Source organism: Oncorhynchus kisutch, linkage group LG7 (genome assembly GCF_002021735.2).
Source record: "Oncorhynchus kisutch isolate 150728-3 linkage group LG7, Okis_V2, whole genome shotgun sequence".
Classification (NCBI taxonomy): Eukaryota; Metazoa; Chordata; class Actinopteri; order Salmoniformes; family Salmonidae; genus Oncorhynchus; species Oncorhynchus kisutch.
Window position 1 is genome coordinate 50,407,369 of NC_034180.2, and position 19,069 is coordinate 50,426,437.

Consider the following 19,069-nt stretch of genomic DNA (forward strand, 5'->3'; position numbering starts at 1 on the left):
TATAAATAAATATAAAAGTATCAAGTAGCTCCTTTAAGTGAAATTACAACTCCCATTCCAAAGAAAGAAAGCTCAATAAAAAATCAAAGAGCATATCTCTCCGTCTTTCGCCTCTGGCCTGAGGGTGCACTAACCTGTAACATGGCGTCCCCAACGAATAGCTTTCCGGTTTGGTATGCTGCAGGCGCCAATCGTTGAGTGTGAAAGGTTAATGAAAACATTAGAAAATAATAACTCATTTCATACATGGCAATGTGATGGAGATATCCATGTTCTTGTCTGCCTAATCTCCACTGACATCATAGAGCTCTCAGGAGCACAATAAACCAGGAAATACGGAACTAATCGGGATATTAACTCATTTGCAGCAGCGTTAACAAAACAATGGCACTTCTTAACTGCTGAAAAGATTTCCATCTTTGAAGAAGAATGTTAACTTTCCTCTCTGGGTGATTAGAAGCATGTTCCTCTCTGGGTTATTAGAGGCATGTTCCTCTCTGGGTGACTAGAGGCATGTTCTTCTCTGGGTGACTAGAGGCATGTTCTTCTCTGGGTGACTAGAAGCATGTTCCTCTCTGGGTTATTAGAGGCATGTTCTTCTCTGGGTGACTAGAAGCATGTTCCTCTCTGGGTTATTAGAGGCATGTTCCTCTCTGGGTTATTAGAGGCATGTTCCTCTCTGGGTGACTAGAGGCATGTTCCTCTCTGGGTGACTAGAGGCATGTTCCTCTCTGGGTGACTAGAGGCATGTTCCTCTCTGGGTGACTAGAGGCATGTTCCTCTCTGGGTTATTAGAGGCATGTTCCTCTCTGGGTGACTCTCTGGGTGACTAGAGGCATGTTTTTCTGCTTTCACTACCCAGAAAGGAATTGGGGGATGTGGCAAAAGAGAAGATGCCCTTCTATTTTAGGGTTCAATCTCAGGGTTATCCTGAGCAGTGGGACGCTCTGACAGAATGGGTCTAGTTCCTATTCTTTACAATTAAACCATTGTTTTATATACCTCGTCAGCAGATTTCCATGTACAGTTGAGCAACTGCATTCTGGTTACCAATGTAGTAATACAATAATTACCTGTATAGACATGAGGGGAACATAACCTAAAGTTTTGTATATTGATATTGTTCATAACAGTACTAAACATGTCAGATGTTTCAGTCCACATCACTATCAGATGTTTCAGACCACATCACTGTCAGATGTTTCAGTCCACATCACTGTCAGATGTTTTAGTCCACATCACTGTCAGATGTTTTAGTCCACATCACTGTCAGATGTTTCAGTCCACATCACTGTCAGGTGTTTCAGTCCACAACACTGGTAGATGTTTCAGTCCACATCACTGTCAGGTGTTTCAGTCCACATCACTGTCAGGTGTTTCAGTCCACATCACTGGTAGATGTTTCAGTCCACATCACTGTCAGGTGTTTCAGTCCACATCACTGTCAGATGTTTCAGTCCACATCACTGTCAGGTGTTTCAGTCCACATCACTATCAGGTGTTTCAGTCCACATCACTGGTAGATGTTTCAGTCCACATCACTCGTAGATATTTTAGTCCACATCACTGTCAGGTGTTTCAGTCCACATCACTGGTAGATGTTTCAGTCCACATCACTGTCAGGTGTTTCAGTCCACATCACTGTCAGATGTTTCAGTCCACATCACTGTCAGATGTTTCAGTCCACATCACTATCAGGTGTTTCAGTCCACATCACTGTCAGATGTTTTAGTCCACATCACTGTCAGATGTTTTAGTCCACATCACTGTCAGATGTTTTAGTCCACATCACTGTCAGATGTTTCAGTCCACATCACTGTCAGGTGTTTCAGTCCACATCACTCGTAGATATTTTAGTCCACATCACTGTCAGGTGTTTCAGTCCACATCACTGGTAGATGTTTCAGTCCACATCACTGTCAGGTGTTTCAGTCCACATCACTATCAGATGTTTCAGTCCACATCACTATCAGGTGTTTCAGTCCACATCACTGTCAGATGTTTTAGTCCACATCACTGTCAGGTGTTTTAGTCCACATCACTGTCAGATGTTTTAGTCCACATCACTGTCAGATGTTTCAGTCCACATCACTGTCAGGTGTTTCAGTCCACATCACTCGTAGATATTTTAGTCCACATCACTGTCAGGTGTTTCAGTCCACATCACTGTCAGATGTTTCAGTCCACTTCACTATCAGGTGTTTCAGTCCACATCACTCGTAGATATTTTAGTCCACATCACTGGTAGAAATGTTCAATACTGCCTTACCTACTTGATCTTTAAACATCTTTGAAATGACCACAGGCACTTTATGCTCAGCACCCCCCTGGGAGACACAAGAGAAAGGTCATTTTAAAATGTGTACCATTTATATATATATATATTTAAATACTTTCTGAATGCACTATATATATATATATTTAAATACTTTCTGAATGCACTATATATATATATTTAAATATTTTCTGAATGCACTATATATATATATATATATATATATATATATATATATATAGTGCATTCAGAAAATATTCAGACCCCTTCACTTTTCCACATTTTGTTATGTTACAGCCTTATTCTAAAATGGATTAAATCGTTTTTTTCTCTTCAATCTACACACAATACCCCATAATAACAAAGGCTGCGCTAGTATCAAACGCACGTTAGTTAGCAATTTCGTCAAGTAAAAACCAGGTTCGGCAATTATGTCAGGTCTTATGTCAGCTCGCTTGCGCTCAGATGGGAGGGGTGGAAATATTTGAGGCGTGTCCAAAGTGCTAATTCAAAGCAGCTCTGAGACGGATATTTAAGACCAACCAAAAGCTGGTTTTAGTGGTAACACAGTTGGTTATGTCATGAATTCTGACAGCTGAAACACAGCCTATCTTGCCGTGATGCACACTGCCCATATGGGCATAGAACAAGAGTAGCCAAACGGGCTTTTGGTGCCTTTATACTCCGTATTTAAAAACTAAACTTTTTTTGTTTAGTTTTTAAAAACTTTTTAAAAACTAAACTTTTTTCCCATTTTGTTTTATCTGATTGAAAACCAAGCAAAGACTCCCCTTCTCTCAATGAAGGATTTTTTGTTGTTGTTCTGCCCCAATGCAATCGCAAAGTAGTCAAGACTGTCGATAAACGGTTTGTCTCCTAAAACCGCTTGGAAATAAATCTTAATCGCCAAAGCTTTATTAAAATGTAAAGTTTGAGAGGAGGAAAACAGTGAGCCGACATTCCCTTTTTATCTCTGCATTGTAGAAAGGTCCACATTATTTTAGACCTGAAGGTCCCGTGTTGGACGTGCGTAAAACCCTCCATAGTCCCTTTAATATGATATGTCCACAGGGAGAAATGATGGTGCCTGTAAGTGTGACATAGCCTATTTAAAATAGGTTGTTGTTTTGTTTTGTTTAGAATTTGATTCGAATTATTTGTTCTCTTGTTAGGCCTTAAAAAATAATGAATTTAATCTTGTTTGGCCTGTCAATTCTCAGCCATAATGTAATTTACAGTAGGCCTAGCCCCTATATCAGTGTGAATGCTATTGCTTAGAACAATGTGGACAGCAAATGGGTTCAAGTTAACATATTTATCAAAGATTGGTCTACATTTTTTTATATATTTTTTTCATTTCTGTAAAGCCATTTAAAAAACTATAACGGACTAACATTGGAATTGGAGTTGATTCCAAGGCAATACATAAAAGACCATAAACACACAACTTGGAAGCAGCCACATTTTTCACCATGGAGCACGTTCTGATTGGCCAGTGAGGGGCCAAGCCTCAACATACCCACAACTTGTATATTCATTAAAATCCAGCTCTTTCGCGCCAACAAGTCAGCTAATAATTGTAATAGTGAAAATTAGGAACAAAAACAAAAACATTCTGACTACCAACTGCGTTTAGATTTACCATCGCGTTAAGGTTTGTTAGTCCAGAATAGCCTTTAGATGTTGTATTGATGAAAATGTAACACTTACTTTGATGCTTATACCCAGACCTCCAGCAGCCTGCCTTCGGAGAACGACAGTTCTGTGCTTTAAAAAATGGGATTTGACCTTGGTAAAATAATCTTGAAATGTTGAAACAAGGTTGGAGCATAACAAATGGGTTATGGCACTTATCCTCCACTTATCCTCACTATCAAAACCTCAAGATTGACAGATACAGAATGTCTCCATGGTAACACATAAAAAAATATACTTTCCATTACTATAGATTTTCGGTACACTTATGTATGCTATACAATTGACGACCATACTAAAGCTCAATGTGAGTCAGAGCTTTCCTGTCCCCAATTACATCCAACTAAAGCTATCGTGAGCTCTGACATCAGTACCAGGAAGTGAAAAGCCAGCTGAGTTGTCGTCATCATTAAAAAGGGTATTAATGTGAACGGATCTGAAGTCACCTTCAATGAACGCCGAGTAACAGGAGCACAAATATATTCACACACAAATACCAGTTTGAGTTTAAAGGGTTAGTTATGTGTGCCTGGTTTATCCAAGTATAGGAAAGCCCACTGTGACACCCATGCAAACCCCTAATGTCAAGGTAGATCTTAAGTACTTACATTTAATTGTGGGTCACCCCCTCTCGTGCAAACCACATCCAGCTTCTGTATGGTCAACACCTCTTTTGTCAGCTTCAGACGAACATCAGAAGTATTACTGGTCTCCTTGTTATACAGCAAGGCAATTCCAGCTTTTGTCTGTTGACACATAGAAAAACAAATAGGATTTTACCTGCCTGAGTTACTGGGACATAGACTGTGGATTTGTCGGCTCTACTGTGTTTACACCACAACAGGACATAAACATTATAAAACTCGATCGCCATGTGGTGAGATGTTGCTCATCTTTGATGGTTTGAATCCCGGAAAATAAATAAAAAATTGCATGTATAGCAACTGATCTTATCACCCAAAACCTGAGAGTAAAACCCAATAGCATGTTTGGCCATCTGTTTGGCTGCATTTATTATGTCCTCCGTTCCTAAGGTAATTGGGTCGTCCAAATAACCAGTCTTAAGGTGGCCTAGTTCTCTCACTAACAACAGGATCTCAGAGAGCAGATTTACACTGCTGCTTCAAAGAAAGACTTTAGAAAAAATACTAATAAAAAGTTGTATTTTTTTTTATTAAGGTTTGTTGTCTTTTCCCTCCAATGTTATGTGCTGCTAGTTCTGTTCACATTATATCCTCCATGATTTATTCTATGCCTTCTTCTTCATTCCATGTCTTGATTTTGCATAATGTGCTTGGGGGGACAAAAACGCATGGAGGATTTTTGAGAGTTCTAGAATGGTCTTTGTTTTTCTTCTTCTTTTTTTTTTACTAAAGCACTCAGGGTATTATCAAATCAAATGGTATTTGTCACATGATGCCCGAATACAACACTGTAGACCTGACAGTGAAATGCTGACTGACAAGCCCCTAACCAGTAATGCACTTAAAAATAAATACAAATGTACACAAAAAAATGAAATAAAATAAGAAATAAAAGTAACAAATAATTAAATAGCAGCAGTAAAATAACAATAGAGAGGCTATATACAGGGGGTACCAGTACAGAGTCAATGTGGAGGCTATATACAGGGGGTACCGGTACAGAGTCAATGTGGAGGCTATATACAGGGGGTACCGGTACAGAGTCAATGTGGACGCTATATACAGGGGGTACCGGTACAGAGTCAATGTGGAGGCTATATACAGGGGGTACCGGTACAGAGTCAATGTGGAGGCTATATACAGGGGGTACCGGTACTGAGTCAATGTGGAGGCTCTATACAGGGGGTACCGGTACAGAGTCAATGTGGAGGCTATATACAGGGGGTACCGGTACAGAGTCAATGTGGAGGCTATATACAGATGGTACTGGTACAGAGTCAATGTGGAGGCTATATACAGGGGGTACCGGTACTGAGTCAATGTGGAGGCTCTATACAGGGGGTACCGGTACAGAGTCAATGTGGAGGCTATATACAGGGGCTACCGGTACAGAGTCAATGTGGAGGCTATATACAGGGGGTACCGGTACAGAGTCAATGTGGAGGCTATATACAGGGGGTACCGGTACAGAGTCAATGTGGAGGCTATATACAGGGGGTACCGGTATAGAGTCAATGTGGAGGCTATATACAGGGGGTACCGGTACAGAGTCAATGTGGAGGCTATATACAGGGGGTACCGGTACAGAGTCAATGTGGAGGCTATATACAGGGGGTACCGGTACAGAGTCAATGTGGAGGTTATATACAGGGGGTATCGGTACAGAGTCAATGTGGAGGCTATATACAGGGGGTACCGGTACAGAGTCAATGTGGAGGCTATATACAGGGGGTACCAGTACAGAGTCAATGTGGAGGCTATATACAGGGGGTACCAGTACAGAGTCAATGTGGAGGCTATATACAGGGGGTACCAGTACAGAGTCAATGTGGAGGCTATATACAGGGGGTACCAGTACAGAGTCAATGTGGAGGCTATATACAGGGGCTACCGGTACAGAGTCAATGTGGAGGCTATATACAGGGGGTACCGGTACAGAGTCAATGTGGAGGCTATATACAGGGGGTATCGGTACAGAGTCAATGTGGAGGCTATATACAGGGGGTACCAGTACAGAGTCAATGTGGAGGCTATATACAGGGGGTACCGGTACAGAGTCAATGTGGAGGCTATATACAGGGGGTACCAGTACAGAGTCAATGTGGAGGCTATATACAGGTGGTACCAGTACAGAGTCAATGTGGAGGCTATATACAGGGGGTACCGGTACAGAGTCAATGTGGAGGCTATATACAGGGGGTACCGGTACAGAGTCAATGTGGAGGCTATATACAGGGGGTACCGGTACAGAGTCAATGTGGAGGCTATATACAGGGGGTACCGGTACAGAGTCAATGTGGAGGCTATATACAGGGGGTACCGGTACAGAGTCAATGTGGAGGCTATATACAGGGGGTACCGGTACAGAGTCAATGTGGAGGCTATATACAGGGGGTACCGGTACAGAGTCAATGTGGAGGCTATATACAGGGGGTACCGGTACAGAGTCAATGTGGAGGCTATATACAGGGGGTACCGGTACAGAGTCAATGTGGAGGCTATATACAGGGGGTAACGGTACAGAGTCAATGTGGAGGTTATATACAGGGGGTACTGGTACAGAGTCAATGTGGAGGCTATATACAGGGGGTACTGGTACAATGTGGAGGCTATATACAGGGGGTATCGGTACAGAGTCAATGTGGAGGTTATATACAGGGGGTAACGGTACAGAGTCAATGTGGAGGTTATATACAGGGGGTACCGGTACTGAGTCAATGTGGAGGCTATATACAGGGGGTACCGGTACAGAGTCAATGTGGAGGCTATATACAGGGGGTACCGGTACAGAGTCAATGTGGAGGCTATATACAGGGGGTATCGGTACAGAGTCAATGTGGAGGCTATATACAGGGGGTATCGGTACAGAGTCAATGTGGAGGCTATATACAGGGGGTATCGGTACAGAGTCAATGTGGAGGCTATATACAGGGGGTATCGGTACAGAGTCAATGTGGAGGCTATATACAGGGGGTATCGGTACAGAGTCAATGTGGAGGCTATATACAGGGGGTAACGGTACAGAGTCAATGTGGAGGCTATATACAGGGGGTATCGGTACAGAGTCAATGTGCGGGGGCACCGGTTAGTCAAGGTAATTGTGGTAATATGTACGTGTAGGTAGAGTTATTAAAGCGACTATGCACAGATAATAACAGAGAGTAGCAGCAGTTTAAAAGAGGGGGCGGGGGAGCAAATCAAATAGTCCGGGTAGCCATTTGATTAGATCTTGATTAGAGTCTTATGGCTTGGGGGTAAAAGCTGTTTTGAAGCCTCTTGAACCTAGACTTGGCACTCCGGTAGCGCTTGCTGTGCGGTAGCAGAGAGAACATCCTATGACTAGGGTGGCTGGAGTCTTTGACAATTTTTAGGGCCTTCCTCTAACACCGCCTGGTATAGAGGTCCTGGATGGCAGTAAGCTTGGCCCCAGTGATGGTAGTGCGTACAGCCCAGTACCTCTGTAGTGCCTTGCGGTCAGAGGCCGAGCAGTTGCCATACCAGGCAGTGATGCAACCAGTGCTTTTGATGGTGAATAGGGGGAGTAGGTTTTGTTGTGCCCTCTTCACAACTGTCTTGGTGTGCTTGGACCCTGTTAGTTTGTTGGTGATGTGGACACCAAGGAACTTGAAGCTCTCAACCTGCTCCACTACAGCCCCGTCGATGAGAATAGGGGCGTGCTCCTTTTCCTGTAGTCCACAATCAACTACTTTGTCTTGATGACGCTGATGACACTGTTGTGTCATCAGCAAAATTAATGAGGGTGTTGGAGACGTGCCTGGCCGTGCCGTCATGAGTGAGCAGGGAGTACAGGAGGGGAATGAGCACTCACCCCTGATGGGCCGTGTTGAGGATCAGCGTGGCGAATATGTTGTTACCTCCTTAGTGATGAGCTTTGAGGGCACTATGGTGTTGTCGCTGAGCTGTAGTCAATTAATAGCATTCTCACATAGGTTTTCCTTTTGTTCAGGTGGGAAAGGGCAGTGTGGAGTGTAATAGAGATTGCATCATCTGTGGATCTGTTAGGGAGGTTTGCAAATTGGAGTAGGTATAGGGTTTCTGGGATAATGGTGTTGATGTGAGCCATGACCAGCCTTTCAAAGCACTTCATGGCCACAGACGTGAGTGCTGCCGGTCGGTAGTCATTTAGGCAGGTTACCTTAGTGTTCTTGGACACAGGGACTATGGTGGTCTGCTTGAAACATGTTGGTATTAAAGACTCAGAAAGGGAGAGGTTGAAAATGTCAGTGAAGACATTTGCAAGTTGGTCAGCGCATGCTCGCAGTACACGTCCTGGTAATCAATCTGGCCCTGCGGCCTTGTGAATGTTGACCTGTTTAAAGGTCTTACTCACATCGGCTGCGGAGAGCTTGAACACACAGTCGTCCAGAACAGCTGATGCTCTCATGCATGCTTCAGTGTTACTTGCCTCGAAGTGAGCATAGAAGTAATTGGGCTAGTCTGGTAGGCTCGTGTCACTGGGCAACTCTCGGCTGTGCTTCGATTTGTAGTCTGTAATAATTTGCAAGCCCTGACACATCCGACGAGTGTCGGAGTCAGTGTAGTACGATTAAATCTTAGTCCTGTATTGATGCTTTGCCTGTTTGATGGTTCATCAGAGGGGATAGCAGGATTTCTTATAAGCTTCCAGGTTAGTCCCGCTCCTTGAAAGCGGCAGCATTACCCTTTAGCAAAGTGCGGATGTTGCCTCTATTCCATGGCTTCTGGTTGGGGTATGTTCGTAAAGTCACGGTGGGGACGACGTCATCGATGCACTTATTGATTAAGCTAATAACTGATGTTGTGTACTCCTCAATGCCTCCGGAAGAATCCCAGAACATATTCCAGTCTGTGCAAAACAGTCCTGTAGTTTAGCATCTGCTTCATCTGATCACTTTTTTATTGACTGAGTCACTGGTGCTTCCTGCTTTAATTTTTGCTCGTAAGCAGGAATCAGGAGGAATCAGGAGGATAGAATTATGGTCAGATTTGCCAAAATGGAGGGTGAGGGAGAGCTTTGTACGTACTCTGCGTGTAGAGTAAAGGTGGTCTAGAGTTCTTTTCTCCTCTGGTTGCACATTTAACATGCTGGTGGAAATTTTAGCGCCAGCATCGGTCTGTGGTGGTATGTAGACAGCTACAAAAAATACAGATGAAAACTCTCTAGGTAGATAGTGTGATCCACAGCTTATCATGAGAAACTCTACCTCAGGCAAGAAAAACCTTGACTTCCTTAGATATCGTGCACCAGCTTTTGTTTACAAATATACATAGGCCGCCACCCCTTGTCTTACCAGAGGCTGCTGTTCTATCCGGCCGATACAGTGTAAAACCCGGCAGCTGCATGTTGTTCATGTCGTCATTCAGCCACTACTCGGTGAAACATAAGATAGAGTTTTTAAATCTCTCTTTGGTAGTTTAATCTTGCTCCTAGGACATCAATTTTATTTTCCAATGATTGCATGTTTGCCAATAGAACAGGATGGCAGTGGGGGTTTACTCACTCACCTACGAATTCTCAGAACGCAGCCCGACCCCCCACCCCCTTTTTCTCCGTCTTCTCTTCACGCAAATGACGGGGATTTGGGCCTGTTCCCTGGAAAGCAGTATACCCTTCAAGCTTCTACCAGCTGGTGGTGAGTAATCGCTGTTCTGATGTCCAGAAGTTATTTTCGGTCATAAGAGACGGTAGCAACAACATTATGTACAACATAATGTTACATACAAACAATGCTTTATTTTTTTATTTTTTACAAATAACAAAGTTGGTGTCACGTTCTGACTTTAGTTCCTTTATTTATGTCTTTGTGTTAGTTTGGTCAGGGCGTGAGTTGGGATGGGTAGTCTATGTTATTTTTTCTATGTTGTGTTTATGTGTTTGGCCTGGTATGGTTCTCAATCAGAGGCAGGTGTCATTCGTTGTCTCTGATTGAGAATCATACTTAGGTAGCCTTTTCCCACCTGTGTTTCGTGGGTGTTTATTTCCTGTTTAGTGTTTTTTCATCACCTTACAGAACTGTTTCGGGTTTCGTTTCATTCTCTTTGTTATTTTGTTTAGTGTTCTGAGTTAAATAAATATATCATGAACACATACCACGCTGCGCTTTGGTCCTCCTCTCCTTCCACCGAATAGACAACCGTTACAGTTGGTTAGGAGCACATGAAACATCAGCCACCCTGTATAGCCATCATTCAATGAGTTCACAACAAGATGCATTTGTACAGAAGCCTTCACTTCCCACACCTCAAGACCCAGTACCATGGTGGTGGGAGAAGAGAGACACCCTTCTCATCTAGTCAGAGCTCTTCGACATGCACTTGAGTGTCTTCACCTTCCCTGTTTCTCAACTGCAGGTGATGCAATTAGCCCAGGAGAGATCACACATTCTGCTAACAAAAGTTGACATGTCGAAATTTCTACAGAAGAAGTGTTCATTTTGAAGTCTATGACACCACAAAACAAATATACCACAATGCAAAAAAAATATGGTTCTACTATTTTAAACTTTTGTCGAACCTTTATGTTTTCAACCCCATTTCATAAGAAGCAACTTCCAGTAAAGTGTTAATGTGGTAAATCTCAATTATTTAAAATAGCAAAAATACTTGAGATCCAAATCTTTTAAACCAAAGTTGTGTTTTCACTACACCCAATGAGTGATCTACTAGGATGTAATAGCACAAACATGATCCATGCCTCTTTTTAAAGTTTTAGAGAGGGGGTAAATTATTTTTAAAACACAGTTTGGAATTTAGGTCATGCATTTTCCCCTCGACTTCCAGGAGGAGATAAATATACTTCAAAGATTTATGTAGAGACTAAGGGAAAATACTGCTGGACAATACACATGATAGGGGACTCAACACGATAATTAAATCTAGCATTCTATCTGGATGCAGATGGGGTGAAAAGAAAGTACAAAGCCTATTAGTGCCATACGCCTGTAGCTGGGAATCCATCCAATTGGCAAAAAAATTAATATGCGAATAATTGTCAAATCCACATAAAAAATATACATGCATTTTCCCACCAGAGATGTGCTTCCATAAAAGGTACTTATTGCGGATAAAAGGCTGTGCGTGATGACGTAGTGCACATAAAAAAACAACATAATTTTTGTATTTCAATTTCCCATGTACCGAATTAAAAATTACAAGTTAAATGGGTTTCCATCGCATTTTCCCACTTCTCTTATTGTTCTGTCACTAAAAACGTTGCATTGTAATAGCGAATGTGCCCACTCTGGTCTTGGCACTGTGCTCTAGCCAACAGCTCGCACTCATAGTGTAGTGCGGGTATAGGCAACATGATGAGATTATTATGGATAAGATGATTTTTATTTGTCAAATGGCAGCCAAGTATCATGTCACCAGAACCTTTCGATATTCATTCGAAAAGAACATCAAGCTCATCGCCGTGAACTTTAATCTGTAGATGAATAAACTGCATGGTTTCCCGAGTCGTAGGAAAAAGACCACACACTATCATTGCGTAACTCCAATTTATTTTTAAAATGTTCTACTTCATTTTCATCATCTGCAGCACCACGCAAACATCAACATGATGTGAAAATTGTGCGTTTCTATGTTTTGTAGTAAAAAATAATAATATGGGAAGATAAGTGTTTCAGTTGACATCGTCGGTGTGCATCGTCAGTGTGCATTTTTTTTTTAAATGAATTACTAATGGTAATTAGTAATGGTTGATGATGTCATTGGAATTTTTTTTTTTTACTACAAAACATAGAAACGTGCCCTTTCCACATACACTACCAGCCAAAAATTTGGACACACCTACTCATTCAAGGGTTTTTCTTAATTTTTTACTATTTTCTACATTGTAGAATACAGTAAAAATTTAAAGAAAAACCCTGGAATGAGTAGGTGTGTCCAACCTTTTGACTGGTACTGTACGTTGATTTTGCGGTGGTGCTGCTGGAGATAATGAATATAAAATTTCCCTTGAAGTTACCACTTCTGACAAATAAAAAAAAATCAATCAAGTCCATCAAAAACTGGAAATGCCAATAGAGCTTCATTAAGCTCCCTAACTACTGTCAACTGGCCAATCACATCTGTGGCAGCTGGATATGATACTAATAAACAATGTTGTTTTAATAAAAAATAATTTAGTCAAAGGACCAGTGCAATCAATACCGTAATCAATAACGTCCTGTGTTTTATATATATTTCCACACTTTAAGTTTGGAATAATACTGTGAAATTGTGAAAATTATGATAACGTCATTTTGAGTGTAAGAGCTGTTTGAAAAGACCACCTGAAATTTCAGCCTGTTTTTGGTGGGATGGAGTTTTTGCCTGCCTGGTGACATCACCAGGAGGTCAATTAATGAATAGTCCAATAAGAAAGAGAGTTCCAAACCTCTCTGCCAATAACAGCTAGTTTTCAGTTTCCCCTCCCCCCGCCACTCTGACACAGTCCTTAAATACATTCTTGCTTGAGAAATTTGCTAAGACGCTGTTTCTTTTTGACCATTATAATTGAAAACAATCACAGTAAGGGAATTCATTGTTACCCAGAAATCATTGAGATATTTAAAATTAAAATTAAAGACCGCATTGGACATTTTAACTTGTATTTCATTACAGAAAAGAATCTGAAGGTGCATCGGGGCGGCAGGTGGGCCAGTAACCGAAAGGTTGCTGGATCGAATCCCCGAGCGGATAAGGTTAAAAAAATTATGTGGTTCTGCCCTTGAATAAGGCAGTTGACCCACTGTTCCCTGGTAGGCCGTCATTATAAATAAGAATTTGTTCTTAACTGACTTGCCTAGTTAAATAAAAGGTTACATTTTAAAAAGCTAAATCAACAAACAACAAATGGAGATTAAACGTCTCTATTTGGCTTGGGATGAAAGGCTTGGAGTTGAAGCAGATTGGATTGGAAAGGCAGTGTAGCATTGGTGGAGGGAGGGGGCATCGATGGCACAGCCAGAGAGAAGACAGTCTGACATACAGGCCCGGAGCGCTTCATCAGTGCACCAAATCTACTTCTCCGACGGTCAGTTCCTCTATAGGACACTCTCCTCAGTGGGTATTGGTCTTTCATTGCCGAACAAGGAGCACCCACCTGTTACCATCAAGCATGTTGTTAGCATGTCATATCAGAAACCAGAAGGAAAAAAACTACCACATGAGAAACCAGAGGAAACAGCCACATGAGAAACAGCCACATGAGAAACCAGGGGAGAGAAACAGCCATATGAGAAACCAGGGGAGAGAAACAGCCACATGAGAAACCAGGGGAGAGAAACAGCCACATGAGAAACCAGGGGAGAGAAACAGCCACATGAGAAACCAGGGGAGAGAAACAGTCGCATGAGAAACAGTCGCATGAGAAACCAGGGGAGAGAAACAGTCACATGAGAAACCAGGGGAGAGAAACAGCCACATGATAAACCAGGGGAGAGAAACAGTCACATGAGAAACCAGGGGAGAGAAACAGTCGCATGAGAAACCAGGGGAGAGAAACAGCCGCATGATAAACCAGGGGAGAGAAACAGTCGCATGAGAAACCAGGGGAGAGAAACAGCCACATGATAAACCAGGGGAGAGAAACAGCCACATGATAAACCAGGGGAGAGAAACAGCCACATGAGAAACCAGGGGAGAGAAACAGTCACATGAGAAACAGTCACATGATAAACCAGGGGAGAGAAACAGCCACATGAGAAACCAGGGGAGAGAAACAGCCACATGATAAACCAGGGGAGAGAAACAGTCACATGAGAAACAGCCACATGAGAAACCAGAGAGAAACAGCCACATGAGAAACCAGGGGAGAGAAACAGTCACATGAGAAACAGCCACATGAGAAACCAGAGAGAAACAGCCACATGATAAACCAGGGGAGAGAAACAGCCACATGAGAAACCAGGGGAGAGAAACAGCCACATGAGAAACCAGGGGAGAGAACCAACCACATGAGAAACAGCCACATGATAAACCATGGGAGAGAAACAGCCACATGATAAACCAGGGGAGAGAAACAGCAACATGAGAAACCAGGGGAGAGAAACAGCAACATGAGAAACCAGGGGAGAGAAACAACCACATGAGAAACAGCCACATGATAAACCATGGGAGAGAAACAGCCACATGATAAACCAGGGGAGAGAAACAGTCACATGAGAAACAGCCACATGAGAAACCAGAGAGAAACAGCCACATGAGAAACCAGGGGAGAGAAACAGTCACATGAGAAACAGCCACATGAGAAACCAGAGAGAAACAGCCACATGATAAACCAGGGGAGAGAAACAGCCACATGAGAAACCAGGGGAGAGAAACAGCCACATGAGAAACCAGGGGAGAGAAACAGCCACATGAGAAACCAGGGGAGAGAAACAACCACATGAGAAACAGCCACATGATAAACCATGGGAGAGAAACAGCCCCATGATAAACCAGAGGAGAGAAATAGCCACATGAGAAACACTGGTCTGAAATTGACGCCTTCAGGATTCATGGTAACACTGGTCTGATATTGACGCCTTCAGGATTCATGGTAACACTGGTCTGATATTGACGCCTTCAGGATTCATGGTAACACTGGTCTGATATTGACGCCTTGAGGATTCATGGTAACACTGGTCTGATATTGACGCCTTCAGGATTCATGGTAACACTGGTCTGATATTGATGGCCTTCAGGATTCATGGTAACACTGGTCTGATATTGACGCCTTCAGGATTCATGGTAACACTGGTCTGATATTGACGCCTTCAGGATTCATGGTAACACTGGTCTGATATTGATGGCCTTCAGGATTCATGGTCACACTGGTCTGATATTGATGGCCTTCAGGATTCATGGTAACACTGGTCTGATATTGATGGCCTTCAGGATTCATGGTCACACTTGTCTGATATTGATGGCCTTCAGGATTCATGGTAACAGTGGTCTGATATTGATGGCCTTCAGGATTCATGGTCACACTGGTCTGATATTGACGGCCTTCAGGATACATGGTAACAGTAGTCGTACATTTATGGCCTTCAGGATTCATGGTACCACTGGTCGTACATTTATGGCCTTTAGGATTCATGGTAACACTGGTCTGATATTGGCGCCTTCAGGATTCATGGTAACACTGGTCTGATATTGATGGCCTTCAGGATTCATGGTCACACTGGTCTGATATTGACGGCCTTCAGGATTCATGGTCACACTGGTCTGATATTGACGGCCTTCAGGATTCATGGTAACACTGGTCTGATATTGACGGCCTTCAGGATACATGGTACCACTGGTCGTATATTTATGGCCTTTAGGATTCATGGTAATACTGGTCTGATATTGATGGCCTTCAAGATTCATGGTAACAGTGATCTGAAATTGACGGCCTTCAGGATTCATGGTAACACTGGTCTTACATTTATGGCCTTCAGGATTCATGGTACCACTGGTCGTACATTTATGGCCTTTAGGATTCATGGTAACACTGGTCAGATATTGATGGCCTTCAGGATTCATGGTAACACTGGTCTGATATTGATGGCCTTCAGGATTCATGGTAACACTGGTCTGATATTGATGGCCTTCAGGATTCATGGTCACACTGGTCTGATATTGACGGCCTTCAGGATACATGGTAACAGTGGTCGTACATTTATGGCCTTCAGGATTCATGGTAACACTGGTCTGATATTGATGGCCTTCAGGATTCATGGTAACAGTGGTCTGATATTGATGGCCTTCAGGATACATGGTAACAGTGGTCTGATATTGATGGCCTTCAGGATACATGGTAACACTGGTCTGATATTGACGGCCTTCAGGATTCATGGTAACAGTGGTCGTACATTTATGGCCTTCAGGATTCATGGTTATTTTGACATAGAACTAATATCCTCTGGCAAACATTCCCACACTAGTGTCATAAATGAATAGATTGTTGAATAAATCTTTTAAATTACTTATGATTTCTGTGTAAATTGGCTTAAATGCTTATGCATTATGGGTCAGCTAATAAGGGTAATATCAGTAACCCTTTATTTTACAGACCACTACTTACAACGTTGACTTAATAACAACGTATTAAAACGGTAATGACCTAATAACCTCATAGTAAATAACACTTGAAATGTTTTCTGAGATTAATTGACAACAACAACAAAAAACACCCCCATATTACACTTGGTTCCAGGTAGCTACCGATTGTGTGGAATTATTTTAGAAATACCAGAAACATTCCATAATTATTGATTGATTATAGAACTGAAGCACAGCATATAGCAGTAATCACCTAGAAGTCAAATGGAACAAGAACAAGACTACAGAATAGTACTACTGAGTCCATAGTCCACATGCAGCAATGGATAGAAATGATCAGTTCCAAAAGGATATGGATAAAAGACAAATACTGGGTGTTCTTGGCAGGTGTCACAATCAGTGCTTTTGTCAGGCTTGGTCTTTCATCCGTTTCCCTTTCATGATCTTTCAGTCTGGAATCAAAAATGAAGTCAATGGAATACAGGCAGAGGATGAAAAACAACACAGAAGTACTCATGGCAGCTTCCCTCTGGTTGGAGGTCATTTAAACCTACCCTCGAGGGATAATGTCATGACAGCTTCCCTCTGGTTAGAGGTCATTTAAACCTACCCTCGAGGGATAATGTCATGACAGCTTCCCTCTGGTTGGAGGTCATTTAAACCTACCCTCGAGGGATAATGTCATGACAGCTTCCCTCTGGTTGGAGGTCATTTAAACCTACCCTCGAGGGATAATGTCATGACAGCTTCCCTCTGGTTGGAGGTCATTTAAACCTACCCTCGAGGGATAATGTCATGACAGCTTCCCCCTGGTTGGAGGTCATTTAAACCTACCCTCGAGGGATAATGTCATGACAGCTTCCCTCTGGTTGGAGGTCATTTAAACCTACCGTCGAGGGATAATGTCATGACAGCTTCCTTCTGGTTGGAGGTCATTTAAACCTACCTTAGAGGGATAATGTCATGACAGCTTCCCCCTGGTTGGAGGTCATTTAAACCTACCTTAGAGAGATAATGTCAGCAAATTGATGCTCAGTTGAGGGCTAAGCATCATTTGCTGCTTCAGTTTTAAATATCTAACTTGAAATGCAATCTGGGGCTGTGAAAAGTACACATATTTCTCTTACATTTGACTGTTGTGACCATTCAGGAATTCAAGGAGAATTACACTCCAGCATAATGATTTATAGTAAATATAATTGTAATAATAATAATAATAATAATTACAAAATCAGCAGCAGTATGCCTGCAAAGTTAAACAGGTCTTACACTAATCAGTAGAATCTAGTGGACAACGCACTTACGAAATGCCAGATTTTAAAGGAGGCGAGGCAGATAAGAAAAATACAAATACAAAAAAATCTCATTTTGAAATGGATGGGACATCATTAAAATTCATGAGGTCCCCGCCTTAGATCAAAATGAAAATGTCAATGAAAGATTGTTGGGGCACTAATAATTATGCAACGGAGGAGTTGCATTTTAATTTACTAAGTAAACATCTCAGGACAATATTTAAATAGGTATCACCAAGCCGGTCTCAAAGGAAACATAGGAGAATCATTATCTGTCTGAGATTGTATTGCTTCCGACCAGTACAATAGAGGCTGGTAAAAGCCACCAAGGTGGCTCTGGATATGACATTCTCAAAACAGATTCTAGAGCAGGACTGACTTGTTTTAAAATTAACGCCTGATTGATTTCCTGGCTACAACTCCATCGACTTTCACACTCCACTGGGGGTGTAATTACGTTTCTGCTGCCCATGCTGAAAGGAGGGAGAGGGGTAGGGGGGGGGTGGCATGTTTTTTTTAAAAACTTCACAGTTTTCATTACAGCAAAATTCAAAGGAGGTGTTTAAAATAAAGAATAATAACCGAAAAGACCAAATCCTGAAGGCAGAATAGAACATAGTTTGATAGTACAGATACTGCTGGGCCTTAATATACCTCAGAATGAGAGTGATCAGTCCTTGGAGAATGTAACTGAAGTGATGGATGGATGGGGTGGGGGTGGGGAGGGGTCAGATAATGTTTTTCTCTATTAGCAATATAATGTGGGATCATCTACAAAACAAGACTGTAAAACATTCTTCTAAAAATACCTAAGGGTAGTTTAAAGGTCCATGTTCTTCTACACCTGCATTGCTTGTTGTTTGGGGGGGTTTTAGGCTGGGTTTCTGTACAGCACTTTGTGACATCAGCTGATGTAAGAAGAGCTTTATAAATACATTTGATTGATTGCAAATCTACACAGAGTGCACAAAACATTAGGAACACCTTCCTAATATTGAGTTGCACCCCCCCCCCCCCCCCCCCACACACACTTTTGCCCTGAGAACAGCTTCTATTCGTCAGGTCATGGACTCTACAAGGTGTCGAAAGCGTTCCACAGGGATGCTGGACCCATGTTGACTCCAACACGCCCCACAGTTGTCAAGTTG

At 42.3% G+C, this 19,069-nt stretch overlaps 1 protein-coding gene across 1 annotated transcript in view; it reads right to left on the reverse strand.

Moving 5' to 3' along the window:
* The window catches only part of LOC109893828 (gamma-2-syntrophin-like), a 67,115-nt gene extending 56,242 nt beyond the window's left edge, over positions 1 to 10,873 (reverse strand). The window contains 5 exon segments of the mRNA XM_031828088.1: positions 135 to 178; positions 2,270 to 2,327; positions 3,986 to 4,042; positions 4,579 to 4,716; positions 10,856 to 10,873. Coding sequence (XP_031683948.1) covers positions 135 to 178; positions 2,270 to 2,327; positions 3,986 to 4,042; positions 4,579 to 4,716; positions 10,856 to 10,873 — 315 coding nt within the window.
* Between the last annotated feature and the right edge of the window lie 8,196 nt (positions 10,874 to 19,069).